This window comes from Aythya ferina (assembly GCF_964211825.1).
Source record: "Aythya ferina genome assembly, chromosome: 2".
Lineage (NCBI taxonomy): Eukaryota > Metazoa > Chordata > Aves > Anseriformes > Anatidae > Aythya > Aythya ferina.
Window position 1 is genome coordinate 131,427,832 of NC_140297.1, and position 16,817 is coordinate 131,444,648.

At 39.8% G+C, this 16,817-nt stretch overlaps 1 protein-coding gene across 1 annotated transcript; it reads left to right on the forward strand.

Moving 5' to 3' along the window:
- Positions 1–4,512: 4,512 nt before the first annotated feature.
- Positions 4,513–7,377, forward strand: MRPL53 (mitochondrial ribosomal protein L53). The gene is made up of 3 exons (XM_084511974.1): positions 4,513–4,664; positions 5,158–5,270; positions 6,921–7,377. The coding sequence occupies exons 1-3, from the start codon at positions 4,576–4,578 to the stop codon at positions 7,043–7,045; spliced, it is 327 nt and encodes a 108-aa protein (XP_084368100.1). The 5' UTR covers positions 4,513–4,575; the 3' UTR covers positions 7,046–7,377.
- The last annotated feature ends 9,440 nt before the right edge of the window (positions 7,378–16,817 follow it).

Below are 16,817 nucleotides of genomic sequence, written 5' to 3' on the forward strand. Positions count from 1 at the left end.
TATCTGGAGCTTCATGCAGGGATTCCAGACCTTAAGGTGCTCACCTTGGGTGGCTGCCGCTCATTTCAGCTCATCTTTGTGCCTTGTGCTATTATGATAATGAGTTTTCCTCACTGGAAGCAAATGCATATTTTAAATCCGCATAAAAATCCAGATGATAGCTGCATGTATTCAATGTGGTATTTATTACGCAGAGAAGAAAAACAGATGAAGTGAAGCTTTTGTTCTACCTCACGTGAAGATGTAGCTATTATCATCAAGAAATCGTCAAGTTACAAAAGCCAAGGACTGGCACAGTATGTTCTTAGCCAGTTAAATACTGCATGTTATTTTAGCAAACATTTCTGCTGGCAATTGGCAACCTCAGGCAACAGAAATACATGTTTGCAGAGGAGTAAAGAGCAACCAGGGAATCTGTTTATTCACTCCTGTAAAAGCTTTTCTTAAATGATATGCAGTTACTATTTCAGAATGAACTGTAAACCAAGCTCGTTTTAAGCAGCACTTTTGTTGGTTGAGTTTAATTTTGCTTCTGAAAACCACATTAACAGCATTCAACTGTTAGTTGGTTTATTAATGATACAAAAATTCAGTAGTACTATTAGCATAAAACCATGTTTAACTTCTATGATTTTAAGAGGCATAAAGGATCTTTATGAACTCTTCTTTGGGGAAACATTTTAAAAATTCAATAACTGGCATACAGTGTAAGAATATCCAGTTCAAAGGAAGAAACAAAACAAGACAAAAACATGGATTGGTTTATATTTTTATGAATTAGTACAATAACCAGTGATGCTCCAGTACAGTAGAGGATTCATCCTGTCCTTCAGCATGGCACTAGTATTTTATAACGACTTCCTACAAGCCCTCTGTGATCTTGACCTTCTCTGTCCATAGTTCTTACAAGGATAGGCCTCATGACATCACTCCTGTTGGAATGTTTTTCTTTTCCTGGAAAAAAAACAACTTGTTCTGCACTGCAGGTGCAGTGCATTTTCTTCCTCCAAGAGCTTCTTCTGGGTGGCCGCCTGGAAGCATCACCTCTGTGCAAAACAGGCAGGCTGCTGGACTTGTGTTGCCTCTCTTCTTCTTAGCAGTGGCTACCTCCCTGAAGGCAGCATTAAATTTTATTCCTAGACTACACAGTGTTACAGCTGGATGTGTGGACATGAAATTTTGCTTGCTAAATGCTGCACCTATCCCTATTTGTGACAAGACTCAGACAGAAGAAAAAAGGATGAACATGCAGAGTAAGGAATCAGCTGCGGACAAGCACAGATAAACTGCAGAACCAAGTGCATGGAGGTACAATACCATACCTGAAAAGAAGCCTTGAGAGCCCTCTGTCATGCAGTGTTTTAGAAGAAGACACTGAAAGATCACCAGATTTAAAGGGAAGAAATGAGCTTCAGTTCACATTCAGAGTAATCAAAAGCCTTAGCCAAGATGCTAAAACCAAACATGTCCAAACTATGGAGACATCAGACACCAAGACCTCTGAAATGTGGGCCTTTCTATAGTCATAAAACATTACAGAACAGGAATGTGATAAGTAAAGAAAAGAATCCTCCCTGGATCTAGGAGAACAGTGAGGATTAATGAGAAAAGATGAAAATTGACTGACTATAATTAATATGATGGTCTTTTTCTGCCCATCTTCATAATTAAAGTGTAAAAGGTGGCTGCATTTTTTTCCTTGCTATATATGGTGCCTAGATATAAATCATCTACAGGCTCATGACTACACTTCGGTGAAACTAATGACATGAAAAGCTGTAGACTTGGGATGAGGCAACGTTTATAATAAAAAAGATCAGCCTGGTGAAAGGAATATTAAAATTATTTCTATTATAATATTGTATCTTTTATGCCTCTTCATGTTACTATGCTTTGGGAATGTGTATCATCATCACCAGGTATAAGAATCATGAATCATTCAGTTTCCAAACGTCCCTGGAGAACAGTCTCAAATGCAGATGTTTGACTGTTCCCAGATTACTTGCTTGAGTTAGAGAGACTAATTCAAGGTCCCTCATGGACAAATCATCAGTTTTTCTGAAAAGGAATTTAAATGTGGTGCTTCAGAGGTCAGTTGGAATTACTCTGGTATAAATTGAGAGTAGTTGAACATACTGGGGTTAACTACCACCCAGGCTTAAAGGCAGATGAAGAAATGCTGTTCTTTTTAATAGCTGTGTCACCTTGCCGGCTACCTGTCTAATTTATTTCCTATAAAAGTTAGCACACTTTCACCAGAATTATCATAAGCTAAAATTATTGCATCTAGAGTGTGTGTAGAAAAAAACTTGTTTGTCAACATGTAAGGAAGGATACACAGTCCCTTGGTTTCCATTCACAGACACATTCTATGCTTTGAAAATAGCATAGAACCTTTCTGCTTACATATACCTGTTTTTTCATGTTACTGCAAATCTCTCGGTCTTCAAAATAAATAAATAAATAAATAAATAAATAAAAAGTTTAAAAAGGCAGAAATGGTTTCCAGTTATTCTAAACAGATCGCTTAATAAGAAAGATGTATTTTTCACTGCTGACAATAAATTCCTGGTAAGAAAAAACAAAACAAAACAAAACAAAACAAAACAATTTTTTTTGTTCATTTAACTGTGCAGCATAAGTTAGACAGTCTACACTAAATTACTATCAAAATACAATAGGAGGAAATATAAAATATTTTTGCCATGCTATTTTGAAGTCAGAGTGTCATAGTACCAACAATGTGTAGAGCAGAGCCCTTAGAAAAATCAGTGATCATTCTTTCTTCTTCAGTCCTTTGCTGATGCTGTTCCTTCAGTGCTTTCACAGAAGCTGATGGAAATTTTGCTACAGATTTTAAGTGGAATAGATCAAGCTCTTTGTGTTATGATAAAGAAAGATATATTGACATTTTGTAAGTTACTTTTACCTACTAAGTATAAAGTATTCCATTTACCTGGTCCTGGATCTGTTCCTTTATATCTTACTCAGGAAAAAAAAATTCTATTAACATCAGCCATATGTTGGTTATAGAGATTCTTTCAAAAGACATTTCAAATAAATGTTTTCCCATAATGGAAAGACTATGATTAAAAAAATGAGAGAGAAAGAAAGGGAATATAAACATTAAAACTGTATTGACTCCTCTGAGTTTAGTTTTACTATTTAATTTCTATTGGCTAAATCTCAGTGAAGAGAATGATTTTTCTCAATAACTGTGTAATTTAAAAAGAACACAGAGGACTTCCAATAAACAAAGATAAGCTTCTGAGAATAGGTTACCCTTTACAAAGGATGCTAGATATTCAATGCATTTCCTGAAGATTGGAAAAACAGGCCTGTATTGAATATTAAAATAAAAATTCACAACGTGTTCAAATGCCATTAGTACTAGCTCCGTCGTATCCCTAATCCTTAATAAGATCTCAATAGCATTGAGCAGAACAAAGTAATGAGACCATTGCAACAATTTATCAAGGAGGTTTCTGCCATCTAGTGGAAAATAGTGGAGCTTACACCAACCCCACGAATATCTAAAACCTTTGTTTAAAGACTGGGTATCTAACCCATCAGAAAAAAAATGTATTCACTTCCAATACAAAATGCATCTCTTCTGGTTGATATATTCCAAAATATTTCCTCTAACGTATCCTTGGTCATATTGCCTACCCGTTATATTTATCCTCATTAATATCCTCATTTACTCAATTATATTGAATAAACTACAGTACTTCTGAATGACATCAAAATCTGTCACCTAATAGGGATAGAAGTAAAAGTAAAATAAATACAAATAGATAAATAAATAAATAAATACAGACTTCCCAAGCAATCTTACTTCTTAAATTAATGGATAAAATACGATAGTTTCCCTGTAAGTTTTATTCCATAACCTCTGCTTATGGTACGCAATTTTAAGTGGTACTGGCGCCCTGAGCAGATCCTTTATGTCAATTTTATGTCAAAAGCTTGCCTTTTTTCTCTAACTTTACTGGACTAACAAAATTATTACCTCTTTCCGTATACTTTTTTCCCCTCTTTTTAGTATCATTGGAGGATCACTGTCACACCTATAATATATTAAAATAACTACTCCAATTAAGAAGTTTGTAACAGGGAATATTATCAGAACAAGTGGAAACATAAGGTGTAATCCCTTTGCGGTAGGGCAGACAGCTGCTGTTGGCACATCTCAGATCAGACACTGTTTAGGAGCAGGTCAGCACAAAGCCTTGGGGCTATAATGACTGCAATGGTTTCTGCTCGAGTAGACCTTCACACCTTAGGTTCATGCTGCTTATGTTTGGGTACTTAAATCCATGTCTAAATAGGGATTTAGGGCATTACACAGACGAAAGAAGAGTCAGTTGGCCTCTCTCCTTTAACTATACACAAGCACAGCCTGGAGCAACCCCAGATCATGAAATGAGGCTCGTAGGAATACCCGGGGGAGAGGCCGTCTCAGCGCCTCGCGGACTACATTTCCCAGGCGGCCTTGCGGCAGACAGCCTGCCCGCCCGTTGCCCTCCTCCGCGAGGGGGCTGCTGGGAGTTGTAGTAGAGGGGCAGCGAGAAGATGGCGACCAAGATCAACGTGGTGCTGCGGCCGGTGAAGAGCATCGTGGTGCGCTTCTGCCCCTTCGAGTCCAACGTGGAGAGTACCAGGTGAGGGCCGCCGGGGGGCTGTGAGGCAGCCCCGGTCCCCCGGCGGCGTTGGTGTGCCCTGGGCCTCGGGCTTGCGCCGGGGGGGGGACCTGGGCCTGCGCTGAGGAGCTGGGGGGGGGCACAACGACCTTGGGGTTACTTCAATTAACCCCAAGTTAATTGACATAACTTGTTATTAACCCAGCTGGGGGAAGCGCCTTGAAGTTTTGCGAAGTTCTTTCTACATGTTAAGTATATAAGGAACATCCGTGTGGATTTTCACAAATAAAAATCCAAACGAAAAAAAAATCATTAAAAAAAAATCCAAATAAATAAAAATCCTAATAAAAAATTCTCATAAAAAGTACGTCTGAAACTATTAAATACAAATTCCATTATGTTTACGCTTTTGTCACCCTGCCATGTCAAGCTGTTCAAATCAGTTTTCAAAATATCTTCCATGTATTTGCTGAATTTCTACCTACAGCGTACTCAATGTATCTTTACCTTTCAGAAAATTTCTTGAATGTATAAGCCGTAAAAAAATACAAGCCACCAACAGGAACTGCGAGGTGACTGCGGATGTGAGACACGATGGGTCTGAACCACTTGTCGATGTTATGTTTGGTAAGGAGTTCTTTTTGAATCCTTACGTAAAAAACCTTCCAAGTTTGTGTTTTTACAGCAATACTGTATCCTTTATGATACTTTTCATTGTGGTTTCCCTGTGTTTTTTTTTGGTTCTGGTCCACACCGAAATGTGCACCAGGGAGGAAAAAAGGAAGAGGGAGTCGCTGACGGTTTGATATATATAGAAACATGCACGTATGTCCTTGTGCTAGTTAGACCTGGTAGGGTTGAGTCTACTTTTGTGGTAATGTACTTGTGGGACCACACAGTCAGAGTTCCAGGGAAGGACGTGTAGCTTTGTTTTGATGCAAGAATCTGTTCACTTTGTTATTTATTTATTTTTTTTACCTGTGGTGGAGGCATCTTGGTCTTGAGAATAGAAAAGTTTAATACTTTCAGCTGCTTATACAACTAAGTAACTTGCTGTGTAGCTTGAAGGAACTGCTCATATAAGACCATACGTGTGCAGGTGGCCTTGCAAAATGAGGTCAGCTGGAGTACAATGAATTTCTCGGTTTGCTTTGAGAGTACAGTGAGGAGGAAGGGACGATGGTGGAAATTTCCTCAGTTCTGGAAGCAGCCCAGATTCAAGGCTATGAACAGATGGCTGTAATCTGCTTTTGTCCTTTTCTCTGGCTGCATCTTCTTTCCTGCTGTGCTGTAATGGCCCAATATGGCATGTAGCCCATTAAAGTTTTCATTATTATTTTTTCCTGTTACTCGCTTTTCTTAAGCTTTCATATATCTAATGAGTCACTAGAAATGCCATAAGTGCTGAATGTACTTCACTTTGCTGAAGAAAGACAAATTATTTTAGTGTTGACAATGGTTGTTTCTCCCGCCCCCATGCCTCTGCCTTTCCCATCCATGACTCTAACTGTGATGTATTAAGACTTAAGCAGTAAAGCTTAATGTTTTCTAGTGTAAAACAAAACCAATTTATTTCACTAATGCCAAGAGCTCTGAACTCTTCACTAAGAGCCGATTTTTTCCAAGTGAAGTTTGCAGCCCTTGCAGTTGGCAACTGTTATTGGAACTTGGGTGTCCTGCATGGCATTGCATTATATAGGTTTGGATACATCTTTTATGTTTGCAGATCTTGTAAAAATTAAAAATTAACTTAGGTACTGCCTTTAGTTTCTAATGCTCCCTCCCTGTTTTAAAGTGCTATGGTTGTTTGTGCTCAGAATTTTAGAAATCCTAGTGGTCTGTACTTTCTGATGTTATAACTGCCAGATTGTATAAAACAATTCACTGTTCGGGCTAAAGAAGTAAGTTAAATGGACCATATACAACATGCTGCTAAAATGCTGTGCCATGTGTGGAAATTTTGCCTAGCAGTACCTTCTGTTAGATAACTTTGAGGGTATAATGTGAGGCACTTTTATGAAATATATGTTCTTACCGTAGATAAATCTAGAAAAAATGTTTATTTTTGAATAATGCAATGCAGAAATAAAGATTACAGGCTCATTCAGTGCACTTTAATATATTTGTTTGTTGCATAATAAGATTTTGTGGTAAGTGGACTACCTTCTAATCAGTCAAGATGAACAGGGTATTTGGATTTATGTATACAAAACACAACTGCACGCTGAAGTAATTGTGGCTTAGACTTTGAGTTCTTGAAATTTCTTTCCTATGCAGCTGATGGAGATCGATTGATAATGAAAGGAGCCAACCTGACGACAGTAGAAATGTTAACAGCATTGGGGTCCAGATGCAATACAAAAGAGCTTAAGGCAGAACAGAAAAGCAAGAAGAATCCCTGAAGAACAGAACAATGACTGTGTTTGCATTTACATGTGTTGAAACAGAAAAGTGTACAGAAAGATTTATCCAAAGCAACAAATTCCAAGAGAGATGGCTGAAACACTGACCAGGTTAACATAGAGCAGAATGAACTATTTAAATGTTCTCCTGTCATCCACGAAACGACAGCATAATGCATCGACAGATCATCATCTACTAGTGGATCAGAGTGACTCAAGATGCATGAATGCATCTTTCTACGCACCAGCCTCTGTCATCTGCATGTTGGACTAATATCACATGTATTTGTATATAATTATGAATTAGTTAATAAATACTAAAGTGAAAACGGGTCTGTCTAGATGTTACTTCCAACAATTTTTCTATGTGTTGAAACAACAAATATTACAGCAGTTCTCATTTGTGAAAATTATTAAATATAAATATCTGAAGAAGACTTAAAAGTAATCATCATTGACGTAGCTGAGGAACTGCAAGCTGCAAATACAGAGTAGATTTTCTGGTACTCCTTTATATTACCTCTGTTGTTAAGTCCCTGTCATTTTCTTCTTTTTCAAGAAAGTGTGAGATTTGCTAAATGTAAATTTAGCTCAGCAATTAGAGTAACAAGGTAATGGGACTGTGAACACACAGTAGAGCTACTCATCCTGTATAAAAGTAGCGAAGTCTAGCTCAAAGGGAAAAATAAGTTAGTGTTTTTGATAATTGGAGGAAAGGTCTATCTTTGAAGTTCAGTTTTGTAATATTTTTGTCACTCAGTTGTGGGAGATTTCATTAAATATTTTACAAAGATCAAAGGGAGAGCTTTATTTGGTGTTTATAGCCCAGTGTCCAACCCTGTTATTTATTAACGTAAGTGCTTGGGTGTCTCGTGTATTGCAGAGCTCTGTGGGTTTGGAAGGGCTGATCTGTCCTCAGGCTGTGCAGGTGAAGGTGTCAACTGCACATGCATTTCATGTGCATCAGTTTTGTTCTATTTCAGTTCTTAATGAAAATGTGACCAAATTTTTAGTTTCAAGAACTGCAGGTGCAGTCCTATTGAGGTATTAGTTCTACCTGTTCTTAATCAGGTGTTTGACTTTTTATAAAATTTTAGTATGTACATTTAGTCATGCATTTAGTATGACATTAATTCGACAGCAGACTTGTGGCACAAATCTTATCTAAAACTAATTCAAACTTACTTTTGCCAAGATTTGCAAATGGACACTGTCCTTTCTGAAAGCAACATCGTTTTATCTAGCAGCACTTTTAAGGTCTGTCCTCCCAACTTCTTCACCAGGTTGTTGAAGTCAAGGTAATCTCTTTATCACCTTGCAGATGGAGGTGCAGAGCTGTGCTAAACACACACCTGTTTTGTGTTATAATGGCCTCTTCTGTGTGTTTGCAAGAAATACAGTGGGTGAGATAAAATGATTGGGGCAGATAGGTCAATGAAATTCAGACACAGGAACAACACGTGTGAAGTACTTTGTCTAGGATGAATACCTTCTCTGCAGTCTGTTATCCTTTTTTCTTTATTATTATTATTTTTAATTAGGCCACCAGCTCTTTGAGGTGGTTTCAGAATGCTGAGCTCCTGAACCTGCTACTGAGCTCCCTTCTGGTGATGGAGTTATGAAAACATCTGAAATTCCTTGAAAGGATTGCAAGTCCTGTGAAGCTAAAAGAGTATTTTAGAAAGTGAACAAAATAGAAAAAAAAAAAAAAAAAAAGTTGTTCACGGGACAGTTTGAGTTCCTTTTTTTTTCAGTTTAGAGGAATGTTTCGTGGCATGATGTTACCTGAATTAGTCTTAGAGAGAAAGTGAGAAGTGGAAAAACACTGAAGAATTATTTTAGTCCCCAGTTAATCATGTATTTGTATGCCCAAAAGGTGATTTTTGTGATCTTTTAATTTTTACCAATTTGTACAACAGTTAAGTAAATCATGCAAAGGTTGTCTTCAAATGTGAAGCACTTATATCCATCATAAATAATTAGCCATATATATCCACTTAGAGAATATAACAGGGGTTAAGTAATATTAAGGTTCTAGAGTGTTTATAGTGGTCCAAGATAGAGGTTTATATATATGACAAGGAGAGACAGAAAAATGAAGGTCCCAGTTCAGCTTTTTACAGCCAAAATAAATCTCCTCTGTTGAAGGATATTTTTTTCTTTAGTCTAACAGAGAGGCATCCAACTCACTATAGACAAAACCTGTTCAGGTATTGTAACCCAGAGGTGCCCAACTTTGTTGCTTAGGTCAGGCAAAAGGCCGATAACACCACTATTGAGAAATGACTGACAACTCGGTGGACAAAGTGTAGGCTGCTGCTGCCTTTGCTCTGCGTGCTATTAGCTGCAATTTGCAATGGTAAAAGTACAGTATGTTTTGTGTGTGAAAAAGAAGTCATTTTCTAGGATTCAAATATGTAATCTAAAGAAAATGCACAGGATAGAATAACAAAGCTAAGAATGTGCATTCTCAAGACTACAAGATAGTGAAGTTATACAAGCAATAGGGGCAAGAAGGTACTCCTGTGATGACTATTATGTTGATATGTAGAAAATTATTCTCCCTGTAATCTGCAGATAAGGGTAAAAATGCATTTCTAAAGTATATTGACGATAATCTTTAATGAATTTATTCTCTAAGCATTTAGATAATTTTGCTGTGAGCTCTTCATGCAGTATCAATTTCTGCTCCTGTGTAACTGAATGAAACAAAGCAGAGTGACTGGCTGCTTGGATGTTTTATTGACATCCACAGGCTAGGGGTGTGGATATAGAGGGTATTAAGGTCAGTCATACAGAACAAAGCAGGGCTGGATGAGCATTGACTTTGCATGTTATTATTCTCTGACCCACAAATCTTGATGATAATACCTCACCAAAAATGTAGCCACCTGCCTGGATACAAAAGGAGCTGGAACAGGTCCTTAAAACACTAGGATTAACTAAATACAAACAGCACACTGTGTTGGGTAAATAGGATGTCTGATAGCAGGTGATGACTTTAAAATGTTTTTAGGCATCACGTACTCATCTCAGAAAATTGTTTGCCCTATTGGATGTGAAAGAATGCATTAATGATGGTTTGTCCTAGTTTTTCACCTAGACTCTGTAAATCTTGAATGAGCAACAAATATGGTATAATGAAGTGAAAACTGAAAAAGAAATTTAAAAAAGAAAGAAAATTAAGTATCCTTGGACTGTGTTTAGCTGTTCTCAAGGCTCTCCTCTCCTCTCCTCTCCTCTCCTCTCCTCTCCTCTCCTCTCCTCTCCTCTCCTCTCCTCTCCTCTCCTCTCCTCTCCTCTCCTCTCCTCTCCTCTCCTCTCCTCTCCTCTCCTCTCCTCTCTAATTTTGCTCCCAAACATACCTTCCACATGTGTATACACGTGCACAGGGAGGGTACACCCCTTGTAGTTGAGGAATTGCTGGCCTACTGCCCACCTCACCAGCTGACTGCACAACCCTGGATGCCAGGCCTGGCTTCTCCACGGTGTGGTTAGGAGTCACCTCCAGGCCAACAGCTTGCCTATTGACAGTGCCTCTCTCAACGGCGCTTTCATCCCCTCCTTTCTTCTCCTGGCTTAAGAGCCTTTTTCCTTCCTGCAACTATTTGATCTCATCCGCTCTTGCCTTTTCCCTCCGGGAGGCCTGAGTCAAACTTCTGCGCTCTTTTTGATGTCCGCCAAGAGCCTGCAGTAGCTTTGACCAATTGAGAAGCTTTGCTCCTGGTAGACTCTTGCTTGTTCTCCCCCCTCAGCCGTACTGGCTCTGTACAGTGGGGAGTGTTGGGACACAGCAGTGCTTTGCGGAGCCACTTTGCTCTCTGATTGTCTTTTACCTAAGAGCAAATAATCTTTACCTTGAGCTGGTCTTCTCAAGGTTTTACAAAGCTAAGGCTGTGCCCAGCAATAGATATTAAGAGCCCCCCATATCAAATGGGGGGCTGTGTTGTGCTTCATGAGGGAAGGTGGGTGTGCTTACATATGAAAAGAGCATTTCTTTTAAGATAAAATAGCTAGAAGAGCAGAGTGGCAGACCTGCTTGTGAAAATGCTTGGTCAATAGGAACAAAGCCTGGGAAAGGCCGAGTCCCTCGTGGACAAGCTTTCATACCTCAGTCTGATGATTGCAGGAAGCTCAGAGGACAGGCAGGAGACAAAGCAGCATAAAGAAGTTCCTTCTTGTTCCTTCTTTACCCAGTTAATACTTCTCTGTTTCTTTTGACCCCTACACTCTTTTTCAGCGGGGGATGAAAGACCAGCCCGACTTTAAAAATAGCATGGTCTGCAAGAAAAACCAGCAAATTTGTCATGTGAAACACAGTTCTTCCTCAAACTGTCTTTTCTTTACTAGTAAGTCTGAGTGGTTCAAATTACTTGCATGAATAAAAGAAACATTATTTTAACTTTTAAAGTTTCTTTTTCTAGGTGGGACTTTAGAGAACTTCCCTTCAAAATCTACTTCTCAAATTAATCCCACTGTATTTACTGGAAATGGCAAATTAATGAATTGTATGGCTGTTTCTTCTTTTCCTTCATGTAGCTCAGCACCAAGTTAGATTGCTCCCTAGTATACATAGAGGGAAGGGTACCAGAAACAGTACCCAAAACTGTCTTATGTCAGAAATATAGGAAAAAAAATTAGGGAAGTAAGGTATTTCTTATTAAGGTTACCTTAATTAATAAATTAAGGCATTTCTTACCTCCTCACAGATTTTCTATGGCCTAGGTTTTAGATATGTAAACTCATATTGTGAGAAGGAATCAAGGATGTAAACCCAAATAAAGTGAGGCTTTTCAGGTCTAGAAGAGCAAATTGGAAAATACCTGCCTGTCCTGCATGGTTGCCTGGAATGCCAGAGGCAAGAACTTTCTTAGAAGATCTTTTGAATACAAGTCACGTACTTAACAAACTTGGCACGTTGGCAATGGGAGCGGGATAGAAGTAAAAACCAGCTTTAGCTTCCAATTTTTTCCCTAGTTTCCTTCGACAATCTATGAAAGAAAAAGGCTTTCCTGCAAGGTGGGTCAGAACTGGAAGCTGGAATGACACTCCTGAGAGTCCCTTCCTGCCCACTGTATGCAACAATGAGAAGACTGCTTTTTGGCCAAAGTTAGGCTTCCTGGGTGGCGACCTGGGGATCTATTTCACACTCAAGCCCTTGATGCCCCAGGATGATGTCCTTTGAGAGACCCAATCCATTAAACGGGCTACGCATAATCCTAACAATTTACAATGAGGGATGTGCTCAACACAGAGAGCAGCAGTCATGGTCCCCCTCACTCCAAAGCTCCTGAGAATGGAGTTGTCACCTGTGTCACCCCTAAGAGATGATGAAGGGGGTTAGGGCACCTTCTGAGGCTGTGGCAATATTACACCCACCACTCTCCTCATCTTGGAGTGGGCATGCTCCCATTCCAGCCATAATGGCCAAGGTAAAACACGCCAGGGGTGGCAGAGCTCTTCCACAGCCCCTTGTGTGACTGATGTGCCTCTTTGCAGGGTGGCGAGTTATGGAGCTGAGCAGAGCCTGGCAGAGGAAAAGCTCAGTCCTCTTGAACACAGCGAAGACCCTGCCTCTGTGAAGGACAGGTGGCTGGGCCTGTGATGCTCTCCTTGGTGAAACCCTGAGAATGAAGAGCAGTGCAATTATTAAAACTTTAAACAAAGCTTTTTCCTGAGGTTGCCTTTAGAATTGTCAATTAATATCCTTGGTAATGAAACTTTCCTTAGAATATGCAACTGAAAATGAATGCTAAAACCCTTCTAAATCCAGTGGGCAGGTCTGCAATTTGCGATTCTAAATTTCATATGCTAATTACTCATTGTTTGTAGAAATATTTCTTTCATCAATATTTATTGCAAATAATTTTGCCATTTTTTTATCCTTACCATAACTTTATGTCCTTATTGTTTGAGAACACACAGAAAGGACAAAGTAGGTTATTTTTATTTGTTTTTATAGCCAAGTGGAGTTTGAGGCTAATGTTTTGTACATCTGAGTTGTCTAAAAAGCCCTGCAGATTGTTACCTTTCTGAAAGTCTCAGCTGTGAGCAGGTGTCCCCTGCTAATGAGCTATGGATAATGGACAGCCTTGAACAATTTGTAATCATCCCAATTGGTTTTAGCATTGCAATGACTATTCTGACTATGAATTTCTGAAGTGAAATAAAAATGTGTTTATACTAATGTGTGGATGTTTGCTCTTCATGGTAGAGTATCTACCATCAAAATAAAGAGGATTTTTCAAAGCTTATAAAGTCAGACTCAGGCTCATATATCTGAAGTCACCATGAGGTGAGCTGGAACTGAAATCAGCCCATTTTTCTCTGAAATGAGGAAAATGAAGCCTGGAGTTTCTCTTCCTGGTCACTTTGGGCTATGGTGCTGTCCCTGTCATTCAGTCAATGCACCGCCGATGAGCTGTCACAACATCAGAGCAGTAAACTTTCCCCTCAATGTAAGCATTTCCCTTTAAATTTGCTTTGAACATGCTGATGACGGTGCAGGGGCCACGCGCTGAGGCTGACAGTGTGCTAATTGCATTACGTTAATTCTCCGCGGCATCAGCAGCGCCCGGGGCACCAGTTGGCTGGCACTGGAGTCGGCCACGCGTAAGCCAGCCCGTCCCCAACAGCTGGCCACTGAGCGCCTATGTGGCAGCCTCCACGTCCAGAGGGAGGGCTCCTTGGAGGAAGAGGAGCTGGAGAGTAAACTGGCTTTGTTTTGACGTGAAAGCCGAGACGCGTTGCGCAAAGCCCATTGATAAAACATGGCCATGCCCAGCCCGGTTAGCTCAGGGTGATGCAATGCCTACACTCCAGAAGAACTTAAACATATTGACATATACATGAAAACATGCAGGTTCATGTGTTGCTTCATAATCCCTGGTCTGGAATTGCCCAAGTACAGTGCTCCTCAGATGGAGGAAAGCTTACTTATGCCAGCCATGCAACCGTAGCACGTGTTTCATCATGTCTACCCATGATGACATGGCTGGGAAGGGAAAAACACACTTGTACAACCAGGAAACAGAAACAAAGCTGTGCCGTGTATGCAATTTTTCTCATCCATGCCTTGGGGGGTGAGTAACTATTATTCATGGACTGTTTGAATATTTTTTTACAGCTAGATGTAAGATGAAGAGCTGAATGTGGACAGTGCTGTCCAATTTTCCAGGAAAACTCTTAGGACTTTCTTAAGAGGTAGTCTTGTCTAGAAGAAGCTTACTGCTTAGGGAAGGTACTATATATGTGTATGATATGTCTGCACACTGGAAGGAAGGCAGGATCCTCCCTTTTACACAGTCAGGTGAAGCACAGTGCTATCAGATTGGGTTCCTTCCAAGTTAAACATAAGGGCATTTTAATGAGTAAAGGTCTAGGGAAAAAAGTTGCATTTCCTGTGCAACCTAATCAGCGATACGTTGCAGACGAGCAAGGCGGTGCTCTGCCCTGCCCAAGGAGCAGGTATTACGACTCTGAAAGACAAAATATGGCTTGGCTTACATGCAATGGGCAACGCTATGGCTACGTGAAGAGAAACCTCAAACACTGCTGGTCATGGCTTCCCAGCTCTCGTGTCAGCTGAAGCATCACTGCGCGATGTGCAGTTGCCCAAAGGAGTAGGACAAAGGTCTCTCTGCAGTCTTTTCCTTTGGTCCTTTTCTTTGCAATTGGTAATAAAGGACTGCAATATCCTCCCCTCCTACAAGATGCAAGGGCTTGGCTGCCTTGGAAAAACATCCTCTCTGGCAGGCCCAAACTGCCAGACCGGTGGTTGCTGCTGACTGGCTACGTGCTGTCCGTGCAACTAACTTCCATGGAAAATTTTACTCCCATCAGTGTTGCTTAGATTCTACTTCTCTGGGAACACGTATAGTCTAACGTGGAGAAGAGGACAACTTCGCTCAGAGAAATTAAGCTGTCTGCACTGAAACAGTAATATGGGAATTGAACACTTTCAGGTTTGAACATACATATTTGCTGCTTCTCTTGAGATATGTGTAGGGAGGAGAGTAGACTACAAACAAAACACACCAGACCATGATGTCAACACCAAATTAGACAGGAAATGGGATTTAGAAACTGATCCCCATGGCCCAAGCATCCCTGAATATCTGACCATTTTATTTTAGCTTTAATTAAGTAGCTGCAATCCATCACCTTTCAAACGTTTCACCAATATATGTACAGTATTGTCGTCGTAGCAAATCAAGTATCTTTAGTAGTCCAGTCCATTTGTACCTTACCCAAAAGGACACATCTCAGGTCCTTCTAGTTAATTTGTTTGATACAAGACATACCACAAATTTCAGCATTCTCCTGTTTCAGAGAACTTTTGAGATGTGGCATTGACAGAATCACAGCCAGTAAGCTATATCACTGGATTAATTTGCAAAATGCTAGATTTCTGTAAAAATTGAGAGATTTTCACCATATCCTAACAGTCTACTTTTCAGAAAAGAGATACAAGACTCGTTTTTTATTGTTATATCTTATGTGAACATGCCTAGACTTGAGCAGTTCGTAAGGAGAGTAAATCACAACAAAGGACTTGTGGAAGGGTTCAAAACACAGCAGCGTTCTGCACAGGTACATAGGTGGATCTCCCTGTCCTTCAGATCCAGGAATACCATCTCACCACTAGATGGAAATAGTGGATTTTACATCTTCCGTCGCACTATCAGCATTTATACCTGCATAATGTTTGTATATCATAAGCCATCTGCAGGCAGCGCTGCAGGAAGGTGGATCAGAAATTCTTTGGTAGCATAGGTGGATGAAAGCCAAGACTTCTGTTTCTAGAAATCATCCCCATTTTACAAGACTGAAGACTTCCTAATTCCTGAAAGATGATTCTGTTTGATCCCTGATCTAATTGTTTTTAATTTAGCCTTTCTGTAAACAACCAGAAGGGAACTGCAGGACAGGCAGCATTTTGGTTCCGCTAACGTGAATTGGTTAGTAAACTTCAGCCTAATTAAAGAAAAAAAAAAAAAAAAAAAAAAAAAAGAAGAAGATAAAAGTGGAAGGAAGCTGAAAGTCTTGTGTTTCAGTATTCCTGTTTAATGACCAAAAAAAAAAAGCAATGTGGCTTGTTGCCTTATGACCAGACGCTATAGCTTTATTTGCATGTTAAAAGAAAACATACAGTCAGAGAAGTGGAAGGTAATTAAAGGCAGTTCAGTAGGGAAGGTTAGTTACATAGAAGTACTTTAAAAAAATCTCAGCTGAAAAATGAGCTGATTATTTAGCGTATAATAAACCTGACCTTTTCTAGAAAGTATTCAACCTTTTAACTGTTTCGTTTTGCTCTATGACACTGCAAGGCGTAAACAGAAGCACCAAAACATCCAGATTCACAGTACCCCTCCATCTTGTGATGTTCCAGAACCGGCACGGAGACCTTGCTGTCTCCTCTGGTTTTGACACCTCATTTTCAAACTTCTTCATGACAGTGCTATCAAAGAAGCATATAGCCACTGCTACTACACCAAAAAAAGCTCCAGGCACTGGGCATATCTTCAGATTTTTGTTTTTCTGGCTGGGAGATGGTAGCTCTGGGTTTCACCCAGACTGATGCAAAGCCAAAAGATACACTGATTAGCATAATCCTGATGATGGAAATAAATCTTTGGGATACACTGGAATCAGGGTTTCTGTTGCAACTCAGAAATAGAAGCTTTCTTTCAAAATATGACAGTAAACACCTGGTGGAATTTGACAGACAATTGGCCCGAACCTCACAGGGCCCAGTAGATATGAAAATTTT